General features: G+C 35.0%; 1 protein-coding gene across 4 annotated transcripts in view; it reads right to left on the bottom strand.

The window, feature by feature from the left end:
* Positions 1-19,900, bottom strand: part of hdac7a (histone deacetylase 7a) — a 129,607-nt gene that overhangs the window by 106,945 nt on the left and 2,762 nt on the right. For 2 of the 4 annotated variants that reach the window (XM_051096165.1, XM_051096166.1), the window contains exon 1: positions 15,244-15,569. The exons of the other annotated variants lie outside the window; for them this stretch is intronic. In XM_051096165.1, coding sequence (XP_050952122.1) covers positions 15,244-15,262 — 19 coding nt within the window. In that variant the 5' untranslated portion in view covers positions 15,263-15,569. Of the gene's footprint in view, positions 1-15,243; positions 15,570-19,900 lie in introns of those variants that run through there. 4 annotated transcript variants of the gene reach the window in all.

The raw sequence follows: 19,900 nt of genomic DNA, 5'->3' as shown, positions 1-19,900 counted from the left end.
GCCATGGGAGAAGTGGTAAAGGTTAAACATAGAGTTGGGGAATCTTTTCATTCATAACGACTGCAGCGGTGACTCACATGAATACCACTTACCATGAGGAGCCACGTGAGCAGATTTTACCGCTGTCGTGTGCGTTTTAAACAAACGCACATCTTTGTGGTTCTGTTAGTAGTCTTAAGCCTCATTCAGAGCTCATTGTCATGTCATTTCAAACCCGTATGACTGACTTTCTCCTTTCAGACACAAAAGGACGCATCTCTTCACACCGCTCTTTTCCATACAATGACGCTTCACGGTGATCACAGTGGAAGCGTGAATAAGATTTTCAGTGAACAGCAACAAAAACCGCAGTCGTCGCATTAAGCTGTTGGTGAACTGTCTCTTTAAATGCTTTATAATCATTTGATTTGGCTCGGGTTTATTTGGCAGCAACAGTGGTTGCAAATATACAGGAGTGGTTTAATTTCACACCCTTTCACACCCTGTTTTCTATAATGGCTGATTTGTATTTTCTCAGAACTACCTAAGTTGCAAATCCTGTTTGTTTTTAAATTGTTTTACACATATGATCAGATGTATTTGTTTACTTATATAGAAGTATTAATGCAATGATTAGTGCTGATTAAACACTTGTTTTATCACTTAGTATACAAACTATATTAATTATTTTTTTTTATTTTTAAATAAAAAAATTAATGATTTAATTAAATTCAGTTCACAGCACAGAATTCAGCACAAAAAAATCACTAACAATCAGTCAATCACTAAAATAAATAATTATTTAATTTAATTTAATAAAAATATATACAAAATACAAAATATTTGATATTTAGATTAAAATAATAATAATAATTTCAGCACACAATTCAGTAACAATCTGTGAATCAGTCAAATAAATAATGATTTAATTCTATATTATTTTATTTTACCTTTCTATTTATCAAATAATCCTGAAAAAAAAAAAAATATATATATATATATATATATATATATATATATATATATATATATATATATATATATATATATACTTATATAACTGTTAACATAGTATACAAACTAAATTAACAAAATTTGGATTTAAAATATATATACATATATAATTTCAGCACAAAAAAAATCTGTCAAAATCAGTAATTCAGTCAAATAAATAAATAATTATTTTATTGTATTTTATTTGCGTGCACTTTTTCAAATAATTCTAAAAAAAATCTACAAAAATATGAAGCAGCACAACTGTTAATAACATAATATACAAACTATGTACAAAATTTTTGATTTTTAGATTTTAAAAAATGTATAATTTCAGCACAAAAATCAGTAAAAATCAGTAAAATAAATAATTATTTAATAATTTAATTTAATTCAATTTGCATTCATTTGACCTCTCTATTTATCAAATAATTCTGAAAAAAAAAATGGTTTCCACCAAAATATGAAGCAGCACAACTGTTATTAGCATAGTATATTCAAACCTTTTGAATAAAACAAAAAATCAGTATAAATCTGTGAATTAGTAAAATAAATAATAATTTAATAATAAACAAATGATTATGGTTTTCACAAAAATATGAAGCAGCACAACTGTTTTCAACACAGTAAGAAAAGAAGAAAACTTTCTTGAACAGCAAATCAGATTTTAGACTGATTTTTGAAGGATCATGTGACACTGAAGACTGGAGTAATAAATTACATGTTTATAATGTATTCAAACAGAAAACAGTTTTATTAAATTGTAATCATTTTTTACAATATTACTGTTTTTACTGTATTTTTCATCAAAAAATGCTGTCTACCTATCACTCCCTCTCTGTCGCTTACATGGTGTGTAATCAATTGTGTAATTACCAGTGATTCAGTACAACAGTGAGCACTGTTGCTAGGTCAGTCATAATTATTAATCAGTATGAAGGTCAGAGGTCACACTGCGGCTGTTTTTATTCTAATGATCCTCAAACAGACTGTTATCACATTACGAGCCTTTAACTCAAATGCTGAACTTAATGAGTGCATTTGTACAACATCATTTACGCTTAAACACGCACATGCACTCATTATCAGTGACGCACAGGTCAGTGCACTGGTTTTCTGAGGTTGGAAATGATGGCCAACAACCTCCCGCTCTCTTTTTTAGTAAACAATGAAGCACAATACATATAGAAAAAAAAAAAAAACACAGGAGGATGAGGTGTGAAGAGAGACATATGTGAAGTGTTTCCACGCTCTCTTTCCAGTGTTTTTGGGTATGTGGGTAAGTGTGGGCAGCTCAAAGTGTTTTGCTGTGGTGCTCAGAGTTCAGTTACTGCTTCTGCTACTGCTGGAAACCGTTTCATATGTGAAGATCACCTACATCAGAGACCACCAGCACATCAATACACCAGTCTGTACTACATTACAGCATGGAAAAAACATAGAACGGACCGGCTGAGGGGCTTTTCAAGAAAAAAACACTCAAATTACGCTCAAGTTCATATAATATTACAGAAAAAAGAATCAATAATCAATATTCTATTATTAAAGGCTAGTATGAATCTCGTCAAGTTGCATTTTACATCTTTTTAAGCATTTTAAATTTATTCCAAAATAATAACTCAAGGCAGTAACGATTGAAACGATATATTTTATGTGTAAGCTTATGTCCTATTCTTTTAATTTGTTAACTTTGAACTATTTTTGAATTTTTCGTATCATTAGTCATCAAAGCTCGGTAGATATTGGTCACAGATACGGAGATTTACTTTACGTTTTACCAAGATGATTACTCACTGAAAACGCCCACAGATCAGTTTTCAGGTTATTTTAAGTCTTATTTCGACGTATCAAAGCGGATATATCTATATATACATATATATGGTGGGTGTGTGTGAGTTGTTTACTTACTTTTTAAATTTGTCTTCCCATTAACGCCTTTATATTATTTTATTGTTAGGCTATATTGACTGTACTGATGGGTCGTTCTTGAACGATTCGAATCTTTAATGTGACTCGGGACGAACGAGTCGTCTCGGGGAGTGATTCGTTCAGTCGCGCATGCGCAATATCCTATTAGGTTCTGTGCTAGAATTAGTTCACCTGTTTCTTCGGGTTTTTGGAGTCGTTCGTTCATCTTATGGGTCTGTCACGTGTTGAACGAGAGATGAACTATTCAATTCTCTTTCCGGCTCAGACTGCATAGGTTAGGCTTATGAGGCGGTCACGTGATGAATGAACGACTCAAACCCAGAAACTTGTCAGATAAGAGGCGAGGTGAGCTAATCATAGACTACAATGAATCATAGAAACAATGAATTAATTTTTTCTGTTTCTTATAGCATTATAGTTTTGTCTTGTTTGTGTGATCAGCGTTTGTGTAAGTAGTAGATGTCTTAGGGAGGTGACACGTAACATTTTAATTATATTTTGGTAAAATGAACGAAATGACTCGAAAAAAAGATTCGTTCATTTTGCTGAACGAGACTCAAAGGTCCGAGTCGGTAAAATGATTCGAACTTCATCACTAACTGACAGATTCGCGAACTCCGAACGTGCAACGAACGTTAGAGGCGGGATTTATCGCATGGACCAATCACAGCCGAGCATAACAAGTCACATCCAATCATATAATCCGCTGTAACTTTACCCGCTGGTGTCGCTGTTGGACAATGCTTCTTTAGAAAAGCGAATGATTTATACACTTGTAATATATTACATGTAATATTTTGTAAAAAAAAAAAGTCCATTAGTATTTTCACAAATCACTGAAACAGTACTGTGAAAAGTTTTAGGCGCTTGTGTAAAAATGCTGCAGCATAATACCATACAGTTTATTATTCAATCAACTTATATTAATTAAATCAAATGAACATTTGGTGTGACCAGCCTTTGTGTTTAAAACAGCTTTTTGTCACATAGTTTATCAGGTAGCTTTGTAGGAAGGTTTCCTGAAGCATTGCCAGAGTTTGTCTCGTTTTTTAATTTATTTATTTATTTATTTTTAGTTTTTTCATGTAAATCCCAGACAGACTGGATGATGGTGCGATCAGATCTCCGTGTGGAGCACTGGCTCTTATCCGACTCCTTGTACATACAAAAATCTCCCTGGATTATTACAATTAATGGTAAAATGAACGTTGTGAACTGTGAGGAAATGTGAACTGATATTTCCTACTGACACACTACATCAAACGATAGAAATAACTGACTCAAAAACCATTTTGTGTTGGTGAAAACACTAATAGCTGAAGACTTTTGCACAGTACAGTAATTAAAATGTAGGCCTATGGGGAAAGTCATTCTAGAGCATTTAAAAGCACTTCTTTGGTTGTTTATTTTTATTAAAATGCTTATATTATGCTTTTTTTCTCACAAAAAAGTGTCATGTGAGCAGTAAATTTGTATTAATTGTCCTTTTGAACAGCTATGTTTGCTCCACCCTTGTAGAAAGTTATATAATCTCCCTTCCTTGTGTGGAAAATGCAAATGTTAGTCTATATACACTACCGCTGAAAAGTTTGGGGTCAGTAAGACTTGTAATGCTTTTTAAAGAAGTCTCTTGTGCTCATCAAGACATTTATTGCTTTAAAAAATGTAGAAAAAAACCAATAATACTGCAAAATGTTATTACAATATAAAATAATGGTTTTTATTTTAATATACTTTAAAATGTAATTTATTCCTGTGATGCAAAGCTGAATTTTCATCAGCTGTTACTCCAGTCTTAAGTGTCACATGATCCAGAAATCATGATTTTTTTTATTAGAATCATCAATGTTGGAAACAGTTGTGCTGCCAAATATTTTTTTTTTAGGATTCCTTGATGAATAACAAGTTAAAAAGAACAGCATTTATTCAAAATATTAATCTTTTCTAACAATGTAAATCTATGCTATCACTTTTTATGAATTTAACACATCTTTGGTTAATAAAAGTATTAATTGCTTTCAAAAAAAGAAAGAATAAAAATTTGAACAGTGGTGTATATTTTTAGAAAAGATTTCTATTTTAAATAAAAGCTGTTCTTTTGAACTTTTTATTCGATTTTTAATGTATATTAAAATAGAAGAACCTTGTTTAACATCGTAATAATATTTCGTAATAATATTAAATAATAACAATTAAAATACATTAAAAATCGTACTGATCACAAACTTTTGAGCCTATGTATATATATATATATATATATGTATATATGTATAATGAGAAAAATCCAAAAAATAAAAATAAATACATTAATGCAATTAATGTAACTCTATGAAGCAAGGCATTGCATTAGAACAGCATTAAACTTAAGATACTAATAACACTTGCTGTTAACTTGTAATGAACTTATATTGATTCCAGGACATTCCTTGTAATATTATGGATTATGGACTTGTATTTTAGCTGGAAACACAGTTTGAGGATAAAAATGTCTTAATTATGGATTTGTTTTTACTTCCTTCTCAAGATGTTAAGTGATGGACTGGAGTGGTGTGGATTACTTGTGGATTATTGTGATGTTTTTATCAGCCGATTTAGACTCTCATTCTGACGGCACCCATTCACTGCAGATGGATCCCATTGGTGAGCAAATGATGCTACATTTCTCCAAATCGGATGAAGAAACAAACTCATTTACATCTTGGGACCTGAGGGTGAGTAAATGTTCAGCTAATGTTTTTTAAATGTCAGATGTTTTTTTTCAGGAAGTACAAAGTATTGTGTTTTTCTTAGAGAGATGCAATTTCTTAAATTCTCTAAATCATTTCTTGACAGAGTTCCAGAAAGCTTCAAGACAGATATAAATATGGGAACCTCTAGGTTAGAATGAGGAACTCCACGAAAAGACTAAATTCAGGGAAACCTTTTTTTTCTCAAATAAAGCGGAAAATGGATTTACAGCAAAACGAGTCCATAAATCATTAGAACAAGAAAACACAGTGAAAGAAGTCACAGATATAATTCACATTCTGCCCTAATAAAACCAGTCAAATAAAAGCAAGTGTGATGGAAAAAGTTGCCACCATAAATGCATGCATATGTCTTTATGAGGCACAGACTTTCCTGAGTGGAAACTGTAGTGAGATTTCAGTTTATAGAGCGATATGGATGGCGAAAGAGCTCGAGGCGATACGGGGTAATTCCCAGCAAGCTTTGAGGTGGACGTGCTGTACCGCCACTGACAACATTTGACATCATTCGACAGCGGGCCCACCTTTTTCAACAACAACAATCCTGAAAAGGTGGGTGGAAGAGGTGGAAAGAAAGGCTAAAAATAAACCCGGGCTGTGTCTCTACTCGTCTTTGCTCTTTTTCGTCCTCTCTCTCGCTAACTCTCATCAGTTCCTTTCGGTGGTTATGCTGTGAACTCGTCCCTGCCGTATTTCACTTCTGAAATCTGTCACAAACAGGAAAAACACCTAGTAGCTTCTGTATTGAAAGACAGAGCTTGAAATCGTTGGTCATTCCAAACAACAGATCAATGAAAGGTCACAATTACATTCATATGCCACTGCTTCGTTTAAACTTACAATGTAAAATATACGTTTAAGAATTCTACTCGCAAAATAAATATGCAAGAAATCCAAAAGTTGGATACAACCAGATTTCATATATTAATATAACTGAGTCTTTGTTGGTCCCTTCATTATATGACAGCCTTGATTATACACAAATCTTTTAGAAAAAAGCTGTTTTTTTCTTTTTGCATGTCTGTATAAAGTTCTCAGCTATATGGTTCACTAAAACAATATTATTGTAGTATCACTGATTTACAGTAATATTTAAGTGTATTTTAGATTTTATTTTTATATATTGTGGTTTCAGTTTAATTTGGTTAAAATTTTAGTAATTTTGTTTTGCGTTTTTGTCATTTTAATATATATATTTTTTTAAATATCTGTACTTTTGTAAACACATTTTAGCTTTTAGTTTATTTCATTTTAGTTTTTTAGTTCTTCAACAAGAGGTACTGAGAAATAAGTTCAAGTAAGTTAAAATAAGTTATTGAGAATAAGCTAAAGTATTTTTATTTTATGTTTTACTTAATAACCATCTAGAAATTAAAACGTCACGTTTGTAAGTCAACTGTACGTCGCTTTAGATAAATTAATGTATAAATGTAAAATGCTCTTGCTGTTACACTAGTTTTTTTATGATCTAATAACTGATGTTGTATAGATGATTTTTAATTAGAGAATATTAGTTTTAATTAAAGAATAATAGTAATATTTTTTTTTTTTAATCTAAATCTAACTTGTTTTACTTTTGTAAAGTGATATATTTGAGTAAAAAAGAACTAGTCTTGACATCCTATTGCAATACTTATTTTTCAGATCTGCTGTTGTTGCCATAATCTTCATCACTTTAAAAATTTACATTTAACTACTGGCAAGGTGTTAGAAATGTTGCATTAGCCACAACAGCAGCCTTAGCAGGTGACATTATACAAACAAGTATATATTTTTATCTTAAGAATAATGTGTACTGATGAATTGTGCACAATGATACCAGAATCACATATTTAGAAACCAAAATGTCAATTCTGACTTCATGTTAATGTATGAAGTGTGTAGTGCTCCACAACCATTTAACACCAGGCTTATAAAACCTTACTGATGTTTGTCCAACTTAAAAATACTTTTCTGATCTCTTTGTGCATGAAGATGTGGATTAAATCGAGTCATGCCGTAGAATGCAGAACAACCAGTGTGGGAAAACAGGGTCAAGATAGTGACAGAATGGAATCCTCAACGGCTTCACACGTCAGTTTCTGTACAGCGCGAGACGGCGGCGCGGTGATGATACACTGCAGCGACGATGAAGACCCTCAAGAGCATGAGTAATGCGTGATGAGAGTTCCTGTCATGCTCTGAGTCACATCCAGGAATCGCATCAAATCAGACAGCCCTCTAACACACAGATGAAGTGGTGAAAAGAAAAAGAAAAACACTAAAAGAATGGACAGGTCAACAAAAAATACCAAATGTGGATCAAAAGAAAAAGAAACCAAACTCAAATCATTCACATTGTTTTTGTTTCCTCTTTCAGTTAGTGATCCTAATGTGCAAATGCTCACAATTATGAAAGTATGTGTATGCAAAAAAAAAGTAAATATATGAGTAAATTCAGAGTAATTTGCATGTAAAACACACCTTTCCTAGAACTCTCCTCAGGATTCACAATCTTCGTAAATATATAATTTGATAGTTAAACTTGGATGTTATTGAATTTAAATCATTCGTAAATGATTGTACACGCTCATTCACAATAAAGGGGTTTGCACTTACACAGTTTGGTCTGTTACCCAGATGCGCAGCCATATTGGAGATACTCAGATGTAAACAAAAGCATGGATTGCACGGTTAATGTGCTACTGAATATGTTTTTCTGCTAATTTTAAAATGTGGAAGCTGCTAAATCACATAGAGAAGGACTTAGTAAGCAGGAAAGTGTGCAATATTTTGACTAACTAAAGTTAAAGGAGAAGTCCACTTCCAGAACAACAATTTACAGATAATGTACTCACCCCCTTGTCATCCAAAATGTCCATGCATTTCTTTCTTCAGTCGTAAAGAAATGATGTTTTTTGAGGAAAACATTTCAGGATTTTTCTCCATATAATGGACTGATATGGCGCCCCCGATTTTGAACTTCCAACATGCAGTTTAAATGCGGCTTCAAACGATCCCAAATGCGGTTGTAAATGATCCCAGACAAAGAAGAAGGGTCTTATCTAGCGAAACTATATAAATTTCATTTAAAAAATACAATTTATATACTTTTTAATGTTAAATGCTCGTCTTGTCTTACTCTGCCTGAACTCTGTTTTTTTTCTGGTTCATGACAGTTAGTGTATGTCGAAAAACTTCCATCTCATGTTCCCCCTCAACTTCAAAATCGTCCTATATCGCTGCTTTACCTTTTTTGTTAAGGGTGTTTGATCTTTTTTTGCATGTTCACTTTGCAAAGACTGGGTCGGTACTTCTGCAGTGATGTAGGATGATTTTGAAATGATTTTTGAAGTTTTCAACATAACATAACTGTCTTGAGCCAGAATACACAGAGTTCAGGCAGAGCAAGACAAGACGAGCGTTTGAGATTTAAAAATATTTAAATATTAATTGTTATGAAAATAACCGATTGTTTCGCTAAACAAGACCCTTCTTCCTGGGCTGGGATCGTTTACAATCATATTTGGGATCATTTGAAGCCGCATTTAAACTGCATTTTGGAAGTTCAAAATTGGGGCACCATATCAGTCCATTATATGGAGAAAATCCTGAAATGTTTTCCTCAAAAAACATAATTTCTTTACAACTGAAGAGGAAAGACATGAACATCTTGGATGACAATGGGGTGAGTAAATTATCTGTACATTTTTGTTCTGGAAGTGGACTTCTCCTTTAATAGGTGGTAGAGATATGTAAGGGCTGTATAAATTAAGATATTAGGCTAATATTTCACCTACCTGACTGGAAATGATAGGAACAAACACAAATATTGTCAAAATTCTTGGCCTGGAAATCCTAGTTCAGTTTGGCCAACCGAAAAAGCCTTTTGTTCCTCAGACAGTTTTCTGCATTCTTCTCCTTGATCTGTTATAACTTTTGGCAGTTTATAGTACTCCAAATGTTTCTCCCAGTCTGACCAATTAGTACAGCCAAAAACATGACATTATTTGACCATTTAATCAGCAAAATATGTGAGTTTCGTTAGGTTCTGTGGCATTGTTTACATTCAGTGCCGCCAATATGGCAACCTCGTAAAATCAGTAAGTTTTTTCACAAAACGTACAAATTTGTACAAATTAGCCACCTTGTAAAATATGGATAAACTGCCATGAGATCGGGTTTCCATTTTCACCACGAAATTGAAAAAAAAAGTTTGAAAAAGTAATTGCGACTTTATATCTTATAATTTGAACTTTGTTTTCACAATTCTACGAAAAAAAAAAATTTAAGTAAGATGCAAGATGTAAACTTGGACTTACAGTATAAATTAATTTCTGTTATAAAATCAGAATTGTGAGAGATCGACTCACAACTCTGAAGAAAAAAAAAGTCAGAATTGGGAGATAAAAAGAATTCTTGTTTTTCACACAATTCTGAGTTTACATCTCACAACTGTATATCTCACAAATAATGTTTTCTGCCATTATAATATATATATATATATATATATATATATAGCAACTTTTTATTTCACAATTGTATTATTTATTTATTCATTGCAAGCTTTTTTCTCACAACTTTCTTTGCTTCTCAGTACTGTGGGTTTGTACACAATTGTGTTAACATCTTACAATTTTGACTTTTTTCTCAGAATTGACAGAAAAAAGTATGATTTGTGAGATATAAATTCAGAATTGTGAGGAAAAAGTGTCTTAAGATATGTCAGTGCAAGTTCCTTTCATTTAATACAACTTAGACATGCAATTTGTGACTATGCTTAAGTCGTATAAGAATTACAAAGGTTTGTATTTACTTATTTATTTTAAAATTCTGTGGTGGAAACAGACTTCCATCCAAAACAGACCTGTGGTTACACATAAACAACTGCACCACACCTGGTCTGACAGCTTACAGTAGCTTTGAAGTCTATTTGTGCAATAAAGCATGATTCATTATCATTTCACAGCATGTTCATCATGAATCAGAGTGCTACAGTAAGGATTTCCCTGGAAATAATTTATTAATAACTGGCCATTCCTATGTGTGTTTTTCCAGGAAAGGTTTGGCCTGCCATCAGCAGGTTTTCCCCTACTGTATCCACATTTGTTTAGTGACTGATAAGGAAGCGCAAAACATAATAACGTCCTATAATTGAAAGAAAAAGTGTGAGACTGTGTTGACACTGGGATGGTTACCAGGCAAGCTAATTTGCGCTTATGACAAATTTAAGTAATACATCTCAGAGGAAATTGCTTAATGGAGGTTCCATTAAACTTTGTTTCAGATGTTCCTTTAAAATTACCCTAGGAAAAAATGAAATATCTCTTAACATAGAGTATGCAGACTTTGGTCACTAGATGAGAAATACACACCATATAATGCATATGATGGTATATACACCATGTGCACCCAACTGTATCACAAAAGGTCACAAGGTCACTGGATGAAACGACAATCACAGTGCACAGAATTATTCAGCATTTACTTCCTGTGTAATTCAACATCCGTCTGAAAGGTGGAAACAAATACCTAATGTTTAACAGGAAACTGATCGAAGGCAAACCACCACACGCTTGACAAGTATTTCATGTAAACTGAGTGTCTCATTTTGTGGTTTGAAAGCATAACAGAGGCAAGAGGCTTTTCCATGCACTTATTTACAGACGTTTCCTATTTATTCAGTTCACTGAAGTCACCAGAGGAGGGCATCAAACACATGACCACATCTGAGAGGAACCTTCGCTACGACTCTATAAACAAACCACTCATGTGGATAATCCCAAAATTGTTGAGGACAAAAATAGTTTTCTCATATCCTGCTCAGTATGGAGCTACACTATCATGCCATGCTCAGAAAATATTTTTCCATGTCTCCGGCAATATGTCCGGGCAGCTTGTGTGAGTGATTGCAGCTGATGGATTCCAAGTGCTCTGAGAGGTTAGAAAGTTTCTGTGCCACCTACTGATGCCTTTCCATTCCATTTATCACATGGTTTTATGAATTTAAATTTCAGATGAAATTACAGGAAAATAGCATCACTCACACCATTTTTTTAGTACTTATAAAAATTGTGCAGATGGGCTCTTTTGGGCTGTTGACGTTAATGGTGTGGACATGTGTCTGCGTGTCTGGGAATGGAGTGCTTTAAGGATCGATCTTTGTCTGAAAGGATGTGCAGTCAGGTGACCTCCTCACCCCTCTTGACCTCTGGGCTTTGGGGGAACATGTTGATGAGTGCTGGCTGGAGATCAGGTTTCCTGTCACCCATTTCCAGGGCTGACCGTATTAATTAGTGGTGCTGCTAAAGCAAGCATTACTAAAACTACTGATTATGGGGTTTCTTTTAAATAATCAGACTTAGAATTTGTGCCTGATTTTTGGCAAAATGGGTGAAGGAGTGTCACAGAGGCTTGGGAATAAGATTTTTGACATGGGCCAGAAAGCAACTACCCAGAACACCCTAGCAGCCACTTAACAACACTCTAACTTCCACCAAGAACACCTAGCCACGACTTAACAACACCATAACAACCACCCAGAGCACATAGCTACATCCTAACATCCAGACAGAACACCTAACAACCACGTAACAACACTCTAACATCCAGCCAGAATATCTAGCAACATCCTAACATCCGCCCAAAACAACCAGAACCCCCTAAATTCCAGCCAGAACACTTAGGAAAATCCTAACTAGATGAACACTTAACAACACCCTAACATCCATCCAGATCACCTAAGCAGCATCCCAACATCCATCCAGAACACCAAACAACACCCTAACATCCACCTAGAAGACCTAGCTACATCCTAACATCCTGAGCAGCTAGCAACCACTTAACAACACCCTAACATCTACCCAGAACATTAGACAAAACCCTAACATCCACCTAGAAGACCTAGCAACACACTAACATCCACCCAGAACACCTTTCAACATCCTTACATACAGCCAGAACATTTAGCAACATCCTAACATCCAGCCAGAACACCTTGCATCCACCCAGAACATCTAGCAACATCCTAACATCCTCCCAAAACAACTAGATCCCCTTAACACCCACCTAGAACACATAGTAACCACTTAATAACACCCTAATATCCGCGCAAAACAGTTAGAACCCCCAACTTCCCCCAGAAGACCTAGAAACATCCTACCATCTACTTAGGAACACCTAGCAACCTCTTAACAATGCCCTAACATCCCAAAATATGCCCAAAACAACTAGCAACCCCCAGCACCTACCCAGAACACATAGTAACCACCTAACAGCACCCTAACATCCACCAGAACACCTAAAAACCACTTACCAACACCCTAACGTCCACTCAGAACACATAGTAACCACTTGACAACACCCCAACATCTACCCAGAAATCCCAGCAACATCCTAACATCCGCCCAAAACAACTAGCAACCCCCAACACCCACCCAGAACACCTATCAACCACTTAACAACACCCTAACAACCAACTAAAACACATAGCAAGTGTCTAGAACAGTCAAGCAACCAGTTATCAACACACTAACATCCATGTAGAACACCTAGTAACCATCAAGAACAGCCTAGCAACTGCTCAGTGATTCCTTAGCAGCACTAAACACCCTAGCCACTATTCTGCAACACATTAACACTCACTCCCTTAGCGACATATTTGTTTATCATTGTTTGCACAATAAGGTAGTCCCACCCCAAACATATGCCACTGGCCTCCAAGCTTTCTGATCAGCTAAAGCGTGTCAGATTCTTTTGTGCTGTTTACAAACTGATTGCTCAAGACACATATTTCATACAGTGTCTGTCAGGAAAAAAGAAATTGTTTGCAGACACGTTATAATATTTAAAAGTAACGGTCCGTGAACATCTAAGCCGATTGTATCTTTGCTACCTAAATAACAAGAGCGGTATCAGTTTGCAGCATGTGGTGGTCCAGATGGACGGCCAGATCAGTACGGCTGCCAACAGCTGGATGATCCGAGGGCTGCCCTCAACACTACAGTGATATTCCCAGTGGATGAGAGGATGCATACAGGACAAGCCAGCGGCTGACCAGAGAGTAACTCTTCCTGCTCAGTACAGGAAAAGCTACCGCTATTCGGTCTTATCACTAATAGCACAGGCGCTCCTGAGAGACAAGGGTATAGCAGAGAGCGGATAATGAGAGGAAGAAGCTTTTAAATCCATGTGTAAATGAACACCACTAGAAACCTGGGAATCTCAGGCCACTTGAGACAAGCTTGATCGCTCTAAAAACACAATTTGTGCAAAGAGCAAATCAGACTTTGGTTTCAGAAGCTACCCGGGTGTCTTGCAATCGTGTCAATTTTCCAAGGTTTGGTCTTCAGGGATTATGACATGCTATTTTCATTGACTACTTCAGCAGAAACTGGCAGCACGCATGACCAGAGCTTCTCCCTTCAAAGTTCAAAACTAAAGACTTCAACATATTACATGTTTACTTCCCAATTTCGATGTTAAAATGGGCATATCACATAGACAAAAGCGAGCAGCCGTGAGATTTTGGGGAAACAGTCGTCTACATCGGTCTGAGGGACTAATGCATCACAAGGCTGGCCGCAAGGCCACTTCCTCATGGATGTGAGAAGAGGGCATTTCCTCCCAAATCTCCACCATTAGCTTTGCCATGTCCACAAAACGATCAAATGCTGAGAAAACTCTCAATGAATGCATCTTTCAGTTTCAATGAAGACACTTCTTGTTATTAAGTCCATGACGAGGCAAAAATACAGTAAATTATTACTCATTTCATGGTTTTACAGCCTGATGACAGCTTTTTAGATCTACTTCTATAGAAAACATCTACTGGTGCATTAAAGTGCCCAAATAGCAATACACCCATCTGAGGAACCTATAATAACCCTTATGGTCAACTCATGATCCCTTGCATAAGAAAGAATCTTTATTTTAAGAGAATACATGGCAGCAGATATCCAATGTCTTCATCCCCCTTTCCGCTTCCCAAACCCAAAATATTACAAATCCCGTCCAAGCCATTTAAAACCTCCTGAGGGTTCCCTTGTTTTGAGACATCTCTCATTTTCTCTTTTCTAAATCATGGGACTGCTATTTGTCCCAGACTGACACAGATGCACATATGCCGTCTGACTCACTTCAACTCAGGGTGGGTCTGTTTCCAATTTTCGCACCCCTCCACCCATAAAAAGAGAAGTTACCTCCAAAAACAACAAAACAAGTGAAGAAAACAGCTCGCATGCTGCTAAAAGTTCCCCTCCTTTTAAGACGCACACACCGAGGCAGCTAACAAAAGCTGCTCTCCCTGAGACTCCTAAACTCTTATCAGCGCTTTCCTTCCCCTCTGCGCTGGAGCGTGGGAGCGCTGAGCCAGAGCGCGGAGGAGAAAACCTGCACCCGCAAACAACAGGAGGAAGCCAGTAATCTGAGTCGAGGCACTCCGAAAGATCCCAGGCAGCGGGGGAAGAGAGACAGCCTGAGAAACCCTGACAGGAAAGGCTCGGACGGGACTGAGATGTCACAAAACTTGAGGGAAAAGTTCTCGAGAGCTGAAGCGAGCTCTTGATGATGCTTCCTGTCAAATGAAAGAGAGAGGGATCTTAAAACAGACACTTACCAGCAAGTCGAGCGTACATGCAGCGTGTCGGGCTCTACAGCGTCTCTATGTCCATAATCAAAAGTCTCACGGTGTCCAACCAGCGCAGTCAGTGTCCACAACAAAAGACATGAAGGAGTGAACACGGGAGGGCAGGAATATCAAGGCTCCTAGTGAAACACAGCCTCTTTCTGTTTCTTCTGTTCATTCAGAGTCTACTTACACTAAGTTGGCAGTGCCTCTTTGTGGGAACAACTTGTTTCAGGATTCCCCAAATGTCTGAAGCTGCAAAGCGGAGGAAGAAAAGGAGAGGAAAGAGACCGTGTGTGTGTGTGTTTGGTGCTGAAGGGAGGGCTGGGGGGTTCGGGGAGGTGGGAGGGACGCGCTCTAAGGAGGCCGGGGCCATCTATGCCAGACAATAGCAGGAAAATGAACATCAGACGCTAAAAAGCAACAGTCCGATTATTAGAAAGTGCTAATAACAACAACAAGGAATGAAATAACAACAGAGCGAATGTTGTTTTTGCTTTTGGAAGGTGTGGTAATTAACTATTTAGAAAAATATTAAAGAAAAATTAATATTCTAATAAAAAAAATGTGTCATATGTTTTCACCCCTATCCCTATGTTCTTCCAAACCTGTGACTGTTATTTATTTTGTGGAACATAAAAGGAGAAATCTCCAGTCAGTTACCCTTCAAAAAAGACAAAAATAAAACAGAAAGTAATAAAGGAACCATAAGACAATCTTTCATAAAAGTCACTGTTTGAGAAACTTTATTATCAGCTGAAGCATTCAATTATTATTCATGGTTGTTTTTAGATGAAGAAAAAAAGACAAACACTTTATGTATGGGGACATATTTGACTTCTAGATAGCAACATGGCATTTGTTCTTGCTTCTGTAGAAAAAAAGGATGCTGCAGTGGAGAGGAAATTCAATGAAAAATGACTTAAATTTCAGCACCATTTCACTTCATAACATGTGGAATACAACATATCATTATGTTGTCTATTTTAATTACATTTTAATGGTGTGGGCCATTGCCACTATAAACTGTCATTGTATGGAAAAAGCTAAGTAGTCGTTCTTTAAAAAAATAAGATTTGTTCCACTGAAAAAACTAAATCATATACAGGTTTTGAACAACATAATGGTGAATAAATTATGCATTGGATGCCCTGTGGATGTCTGTTTTGCCTAATCCGTTGTTGTGCTTTAAAGCAGCACACTTATTTTAATGCTTGTTCAAATTACTTAAAATAAGCAGAAAGAACTAAATTTTGGAAAAGATTACCTAAAAGTTACCTAACTTATTTCCATTATGTTCAGTCCACTTAAATGTGTAAAAATTAACTGAGCTTAATCATTTTGTGTTGGAACTACATTAATCATTTTTGCTGAATTAACTAAAAAGTGGGTGTGTAGTTCCCAGTATGCTTTGCATGGGGTCACCTTAAGAGGGAAACATGTTAACAAAAATGGTCATTTTAAGTGTTTTTAATGAAAGAAAATTACATGTTAGAGTTCTTATACATGTAATGGTGAGTTATTTTTCAGATTTAGAGGAGGTTTGGAGATTAGAAAAAGTTTTGAGGTTACCACTGCACTGTAAAAAAACAATTTGTTAAGTCAACTTAAAATAATTTGTAACCTGGCTGCCTTAAAATTTTAAGTTCAGTCAAGTCAAAAAAAAAGTTTATTCAACTTGAAATGTAAAATTATACTAAGTGACAACTTAGATATTTGAGTTGAATCAACTTAAAATTTTAAGGCAGCTGGGTTACTTACCCATCTGTTAAGTTTAGCAAACACAAATATCTAAGTTGTTACTTAGTACAACTTAACATTTCAAGTTGAATAAACTTATTTTAGTTGACTGAACCTAAAATTTTAAGGCAGCAGGGTAACAAATTATTTTAAACTGACTCAACAAATTGTGTTTTTTATTTTTTACAGAGTGTGCAGAAGAGTAGCACTCATGCTTAGGGTGCTGGCAGCCTCACTGACTTCATGATCCATGCAGTGAGCAATAACTGCTAATGCCAGTTCTGAGATCAGTCTTCTTTGATGAACTCTTATGGTACATATTACAACTATGAATTAAACCATCCTTAACGTGCCACATGTGTTATTGCTAAGTACTTAGAAATTATCACTAACATGCAACATGTGTTTTTTCAAAATTTACAAAAAATAGCTTGTCAGGTGAACTTAAATTAAGTAAATACTTTCCACTCAATTAGTTCATATTCATTCAACAAGACTAAATCAAGTTCAATTAAACAAATAATTACCATTAACATTATTTGTTTAATTGAACTTGCTTTAGTCTTGTTGTATGAACCTGAACTAATTGTGTGAAAAAGTTTACTTTAATTTAAGTTCACTGAACAAGATATTTTTTGAGTGCTACTAAAGCACATTTAAAGTATAATTTCTAAAGTATAATTTTAGCTGAAGTGTGTTATTCACTATTACATTTAAAATAAATAGCCTGCATTTTATATGTACTAAACTGCAACTTAATCATTACAAATATGTAATTACAAATAAAAATTTATGTAAATACATGGCATACACATTTCAATAAAATTGACCTTAAATTTTTGTTTAACCATATTTCAAATACATTAGAAGTAATTGCATTTCACTCTTGCATTTAATGTAAACTTAAACCATATTTGGTCACACTTTATTTTAAGGTCTAATTCTTGCCATTAACAAACAATTAACTATGACTTTTGCCTCAATAAACTCCTAATTTGCTGCTTATTAATAGTAAGGTAGTTGTTAAGTTTAGGTATTGGGTATGATCAGGGATGTAGAATATGGTCATGCAGAATATAAGTACTAATAAACTGCCAGTATTCTAGTAATATGCATGCTAATAAGCAACTAGTTAATAGCGAGAATTGGTCCCTAAAGTGTTACCGAATTGACGTTAAATTGCTTATCATTACATTTGGCAGCACACATTAACAATATTTCAAATACGATAGAAGTAATTATGAAATTACATTTACTTAAAGACGTACTTAAGTCCTGCTTACAGTATGTGTCAAAAGTACTCTTGCATTTAATGTAACAAACCATTAGCTATGACTTTTGCTTCAATAAACTCCTAAAAATAACAGCTCCAAATGGGTATTTTTGCAGTGATGCCATTTTTGCTTCCCTAAAGAAACTTTCAGTGCACAGTTCTTAAAAGAACCATTTTGAAGAACATTTAAAAAAATCTGAAGAACCTTTTTCGATTGTAAAGATCCTTTTCTGCATTTGAAAGGTTCCATGGATGTTCAAGGTTCTTCATGAAACCAATGCCAACAAAGAGCCATTATTAAGAGTGTAATTTTCTGCTTATTAAGCTAGTAAGGTAGTTTAGGTATGGGGTAGGATATATGCACTAACATTCACAGGATAAAATATGTGTTTTATAAGTACTAATAAACAGCCAATATGTTAGTAATATGCATGCTAATAAGCAACTAGTCCCTATACTGACATATTACACATTTTCACATTAAGTATTCTTTGCAGCTATACTTACATACAGCGGAACAAATTCACAAAAACATCTGCAGACAAACTGTGAAGCCTGTTCACCATTTATAGCAAATAAGTTCCAAAATGTTGTCCAAACCAATAATTACAATTTTGCAATGACATGTTCAGTTTGCTTTTCATGGCAAACTGTTCTTTTAAATATCTTCTCATTTTTGTTTTTTAATTACAGAGATGTAATGAAGCTCAGTGTAAGTTTTTGTGTAAAAAAAAATCAGAAATGTACTTTAAGGCATTCGGATGCAAATAGAGCACAAATTTAGCTCGGCTCATGTTGGTTGGGTTTAGTTGACAAAATGAGATATGAGCTATATGCGACAGATTTTAACCACAAAGAATTTGCATGTCTGTCTGTTCACTTCTATGTATCTGTGTGTGTTTCTGTACACACACATACACACACAATAAAAATAAAACCTAACTTCCCTGTAATGAGGTCTTTGGGTCAGAGCATTACACTACAAAAGCCTTTATTATTAAGTCTGATTGCACACACATCGGGACAAATTTCACCGCTCTTAATTTAATTTCCATTGGCCACTGGGAATCAACTGATGCTTTCACAGAGATGGAAAAAAAATGCATGATTGGAAAATGTATCACTGTAATGCAAAGTTAATTTTGAGAAGTTTTTAAACTTCTGCCACATTTGAAGTTTTACTAATGAGTTCCATGCGATCCTGTTTCATTTGCATGATTAGGCTAATAACATAAAATATAATTACAATCCGTTTTACTTCGCAAACCTAGATTTTCACATACAGCTTCTGCTTTGTATTCTAGACTTGTTGCAGGTTGCAGATACAAAGATTTCATATTTATATTTAGACATTTCTGTAGCTGTTAATAATTCAAACACTCCTGCTTTTAATAGAAAATGTTCAATCTGACACAAACATTAGTCACAGACAGTCACAGAGACAAGTGTAAACGTTTGATGAAATACTGTAATATGAGTCTAGATGCATGATTGGCAGGTTTTATGACACAGCGATTCCACAATTATTGTTATATAGACAGAATTCTTCAACGTGTTGTTATAAGTGCATTTATTACATTGTAATAACATGATTAATAGCCGTGTCAACACACACAAGCCCATGAGGAGTTTCAA

This window comes from Labeo rohita, chromosome 23, assembly GCF_022985175.1.
Source record: "Labeo rohita strain BAU-BD-2019 chromosome 23, IGBB_LRoh.1.0, whole genome shotgun sequence".
Taxonomy (NCBI): Eukaryota; Metazoa; Chordata; class Actinopteri; order Cypriniformes; family Cyprinidae; genus Labeo; species Labeo rohita.
The sequence above is the reverse complement of the archived record's forward strand: the minus strand, read 5'-3'. Positions and strand labels throughout refer to the sequence as shown.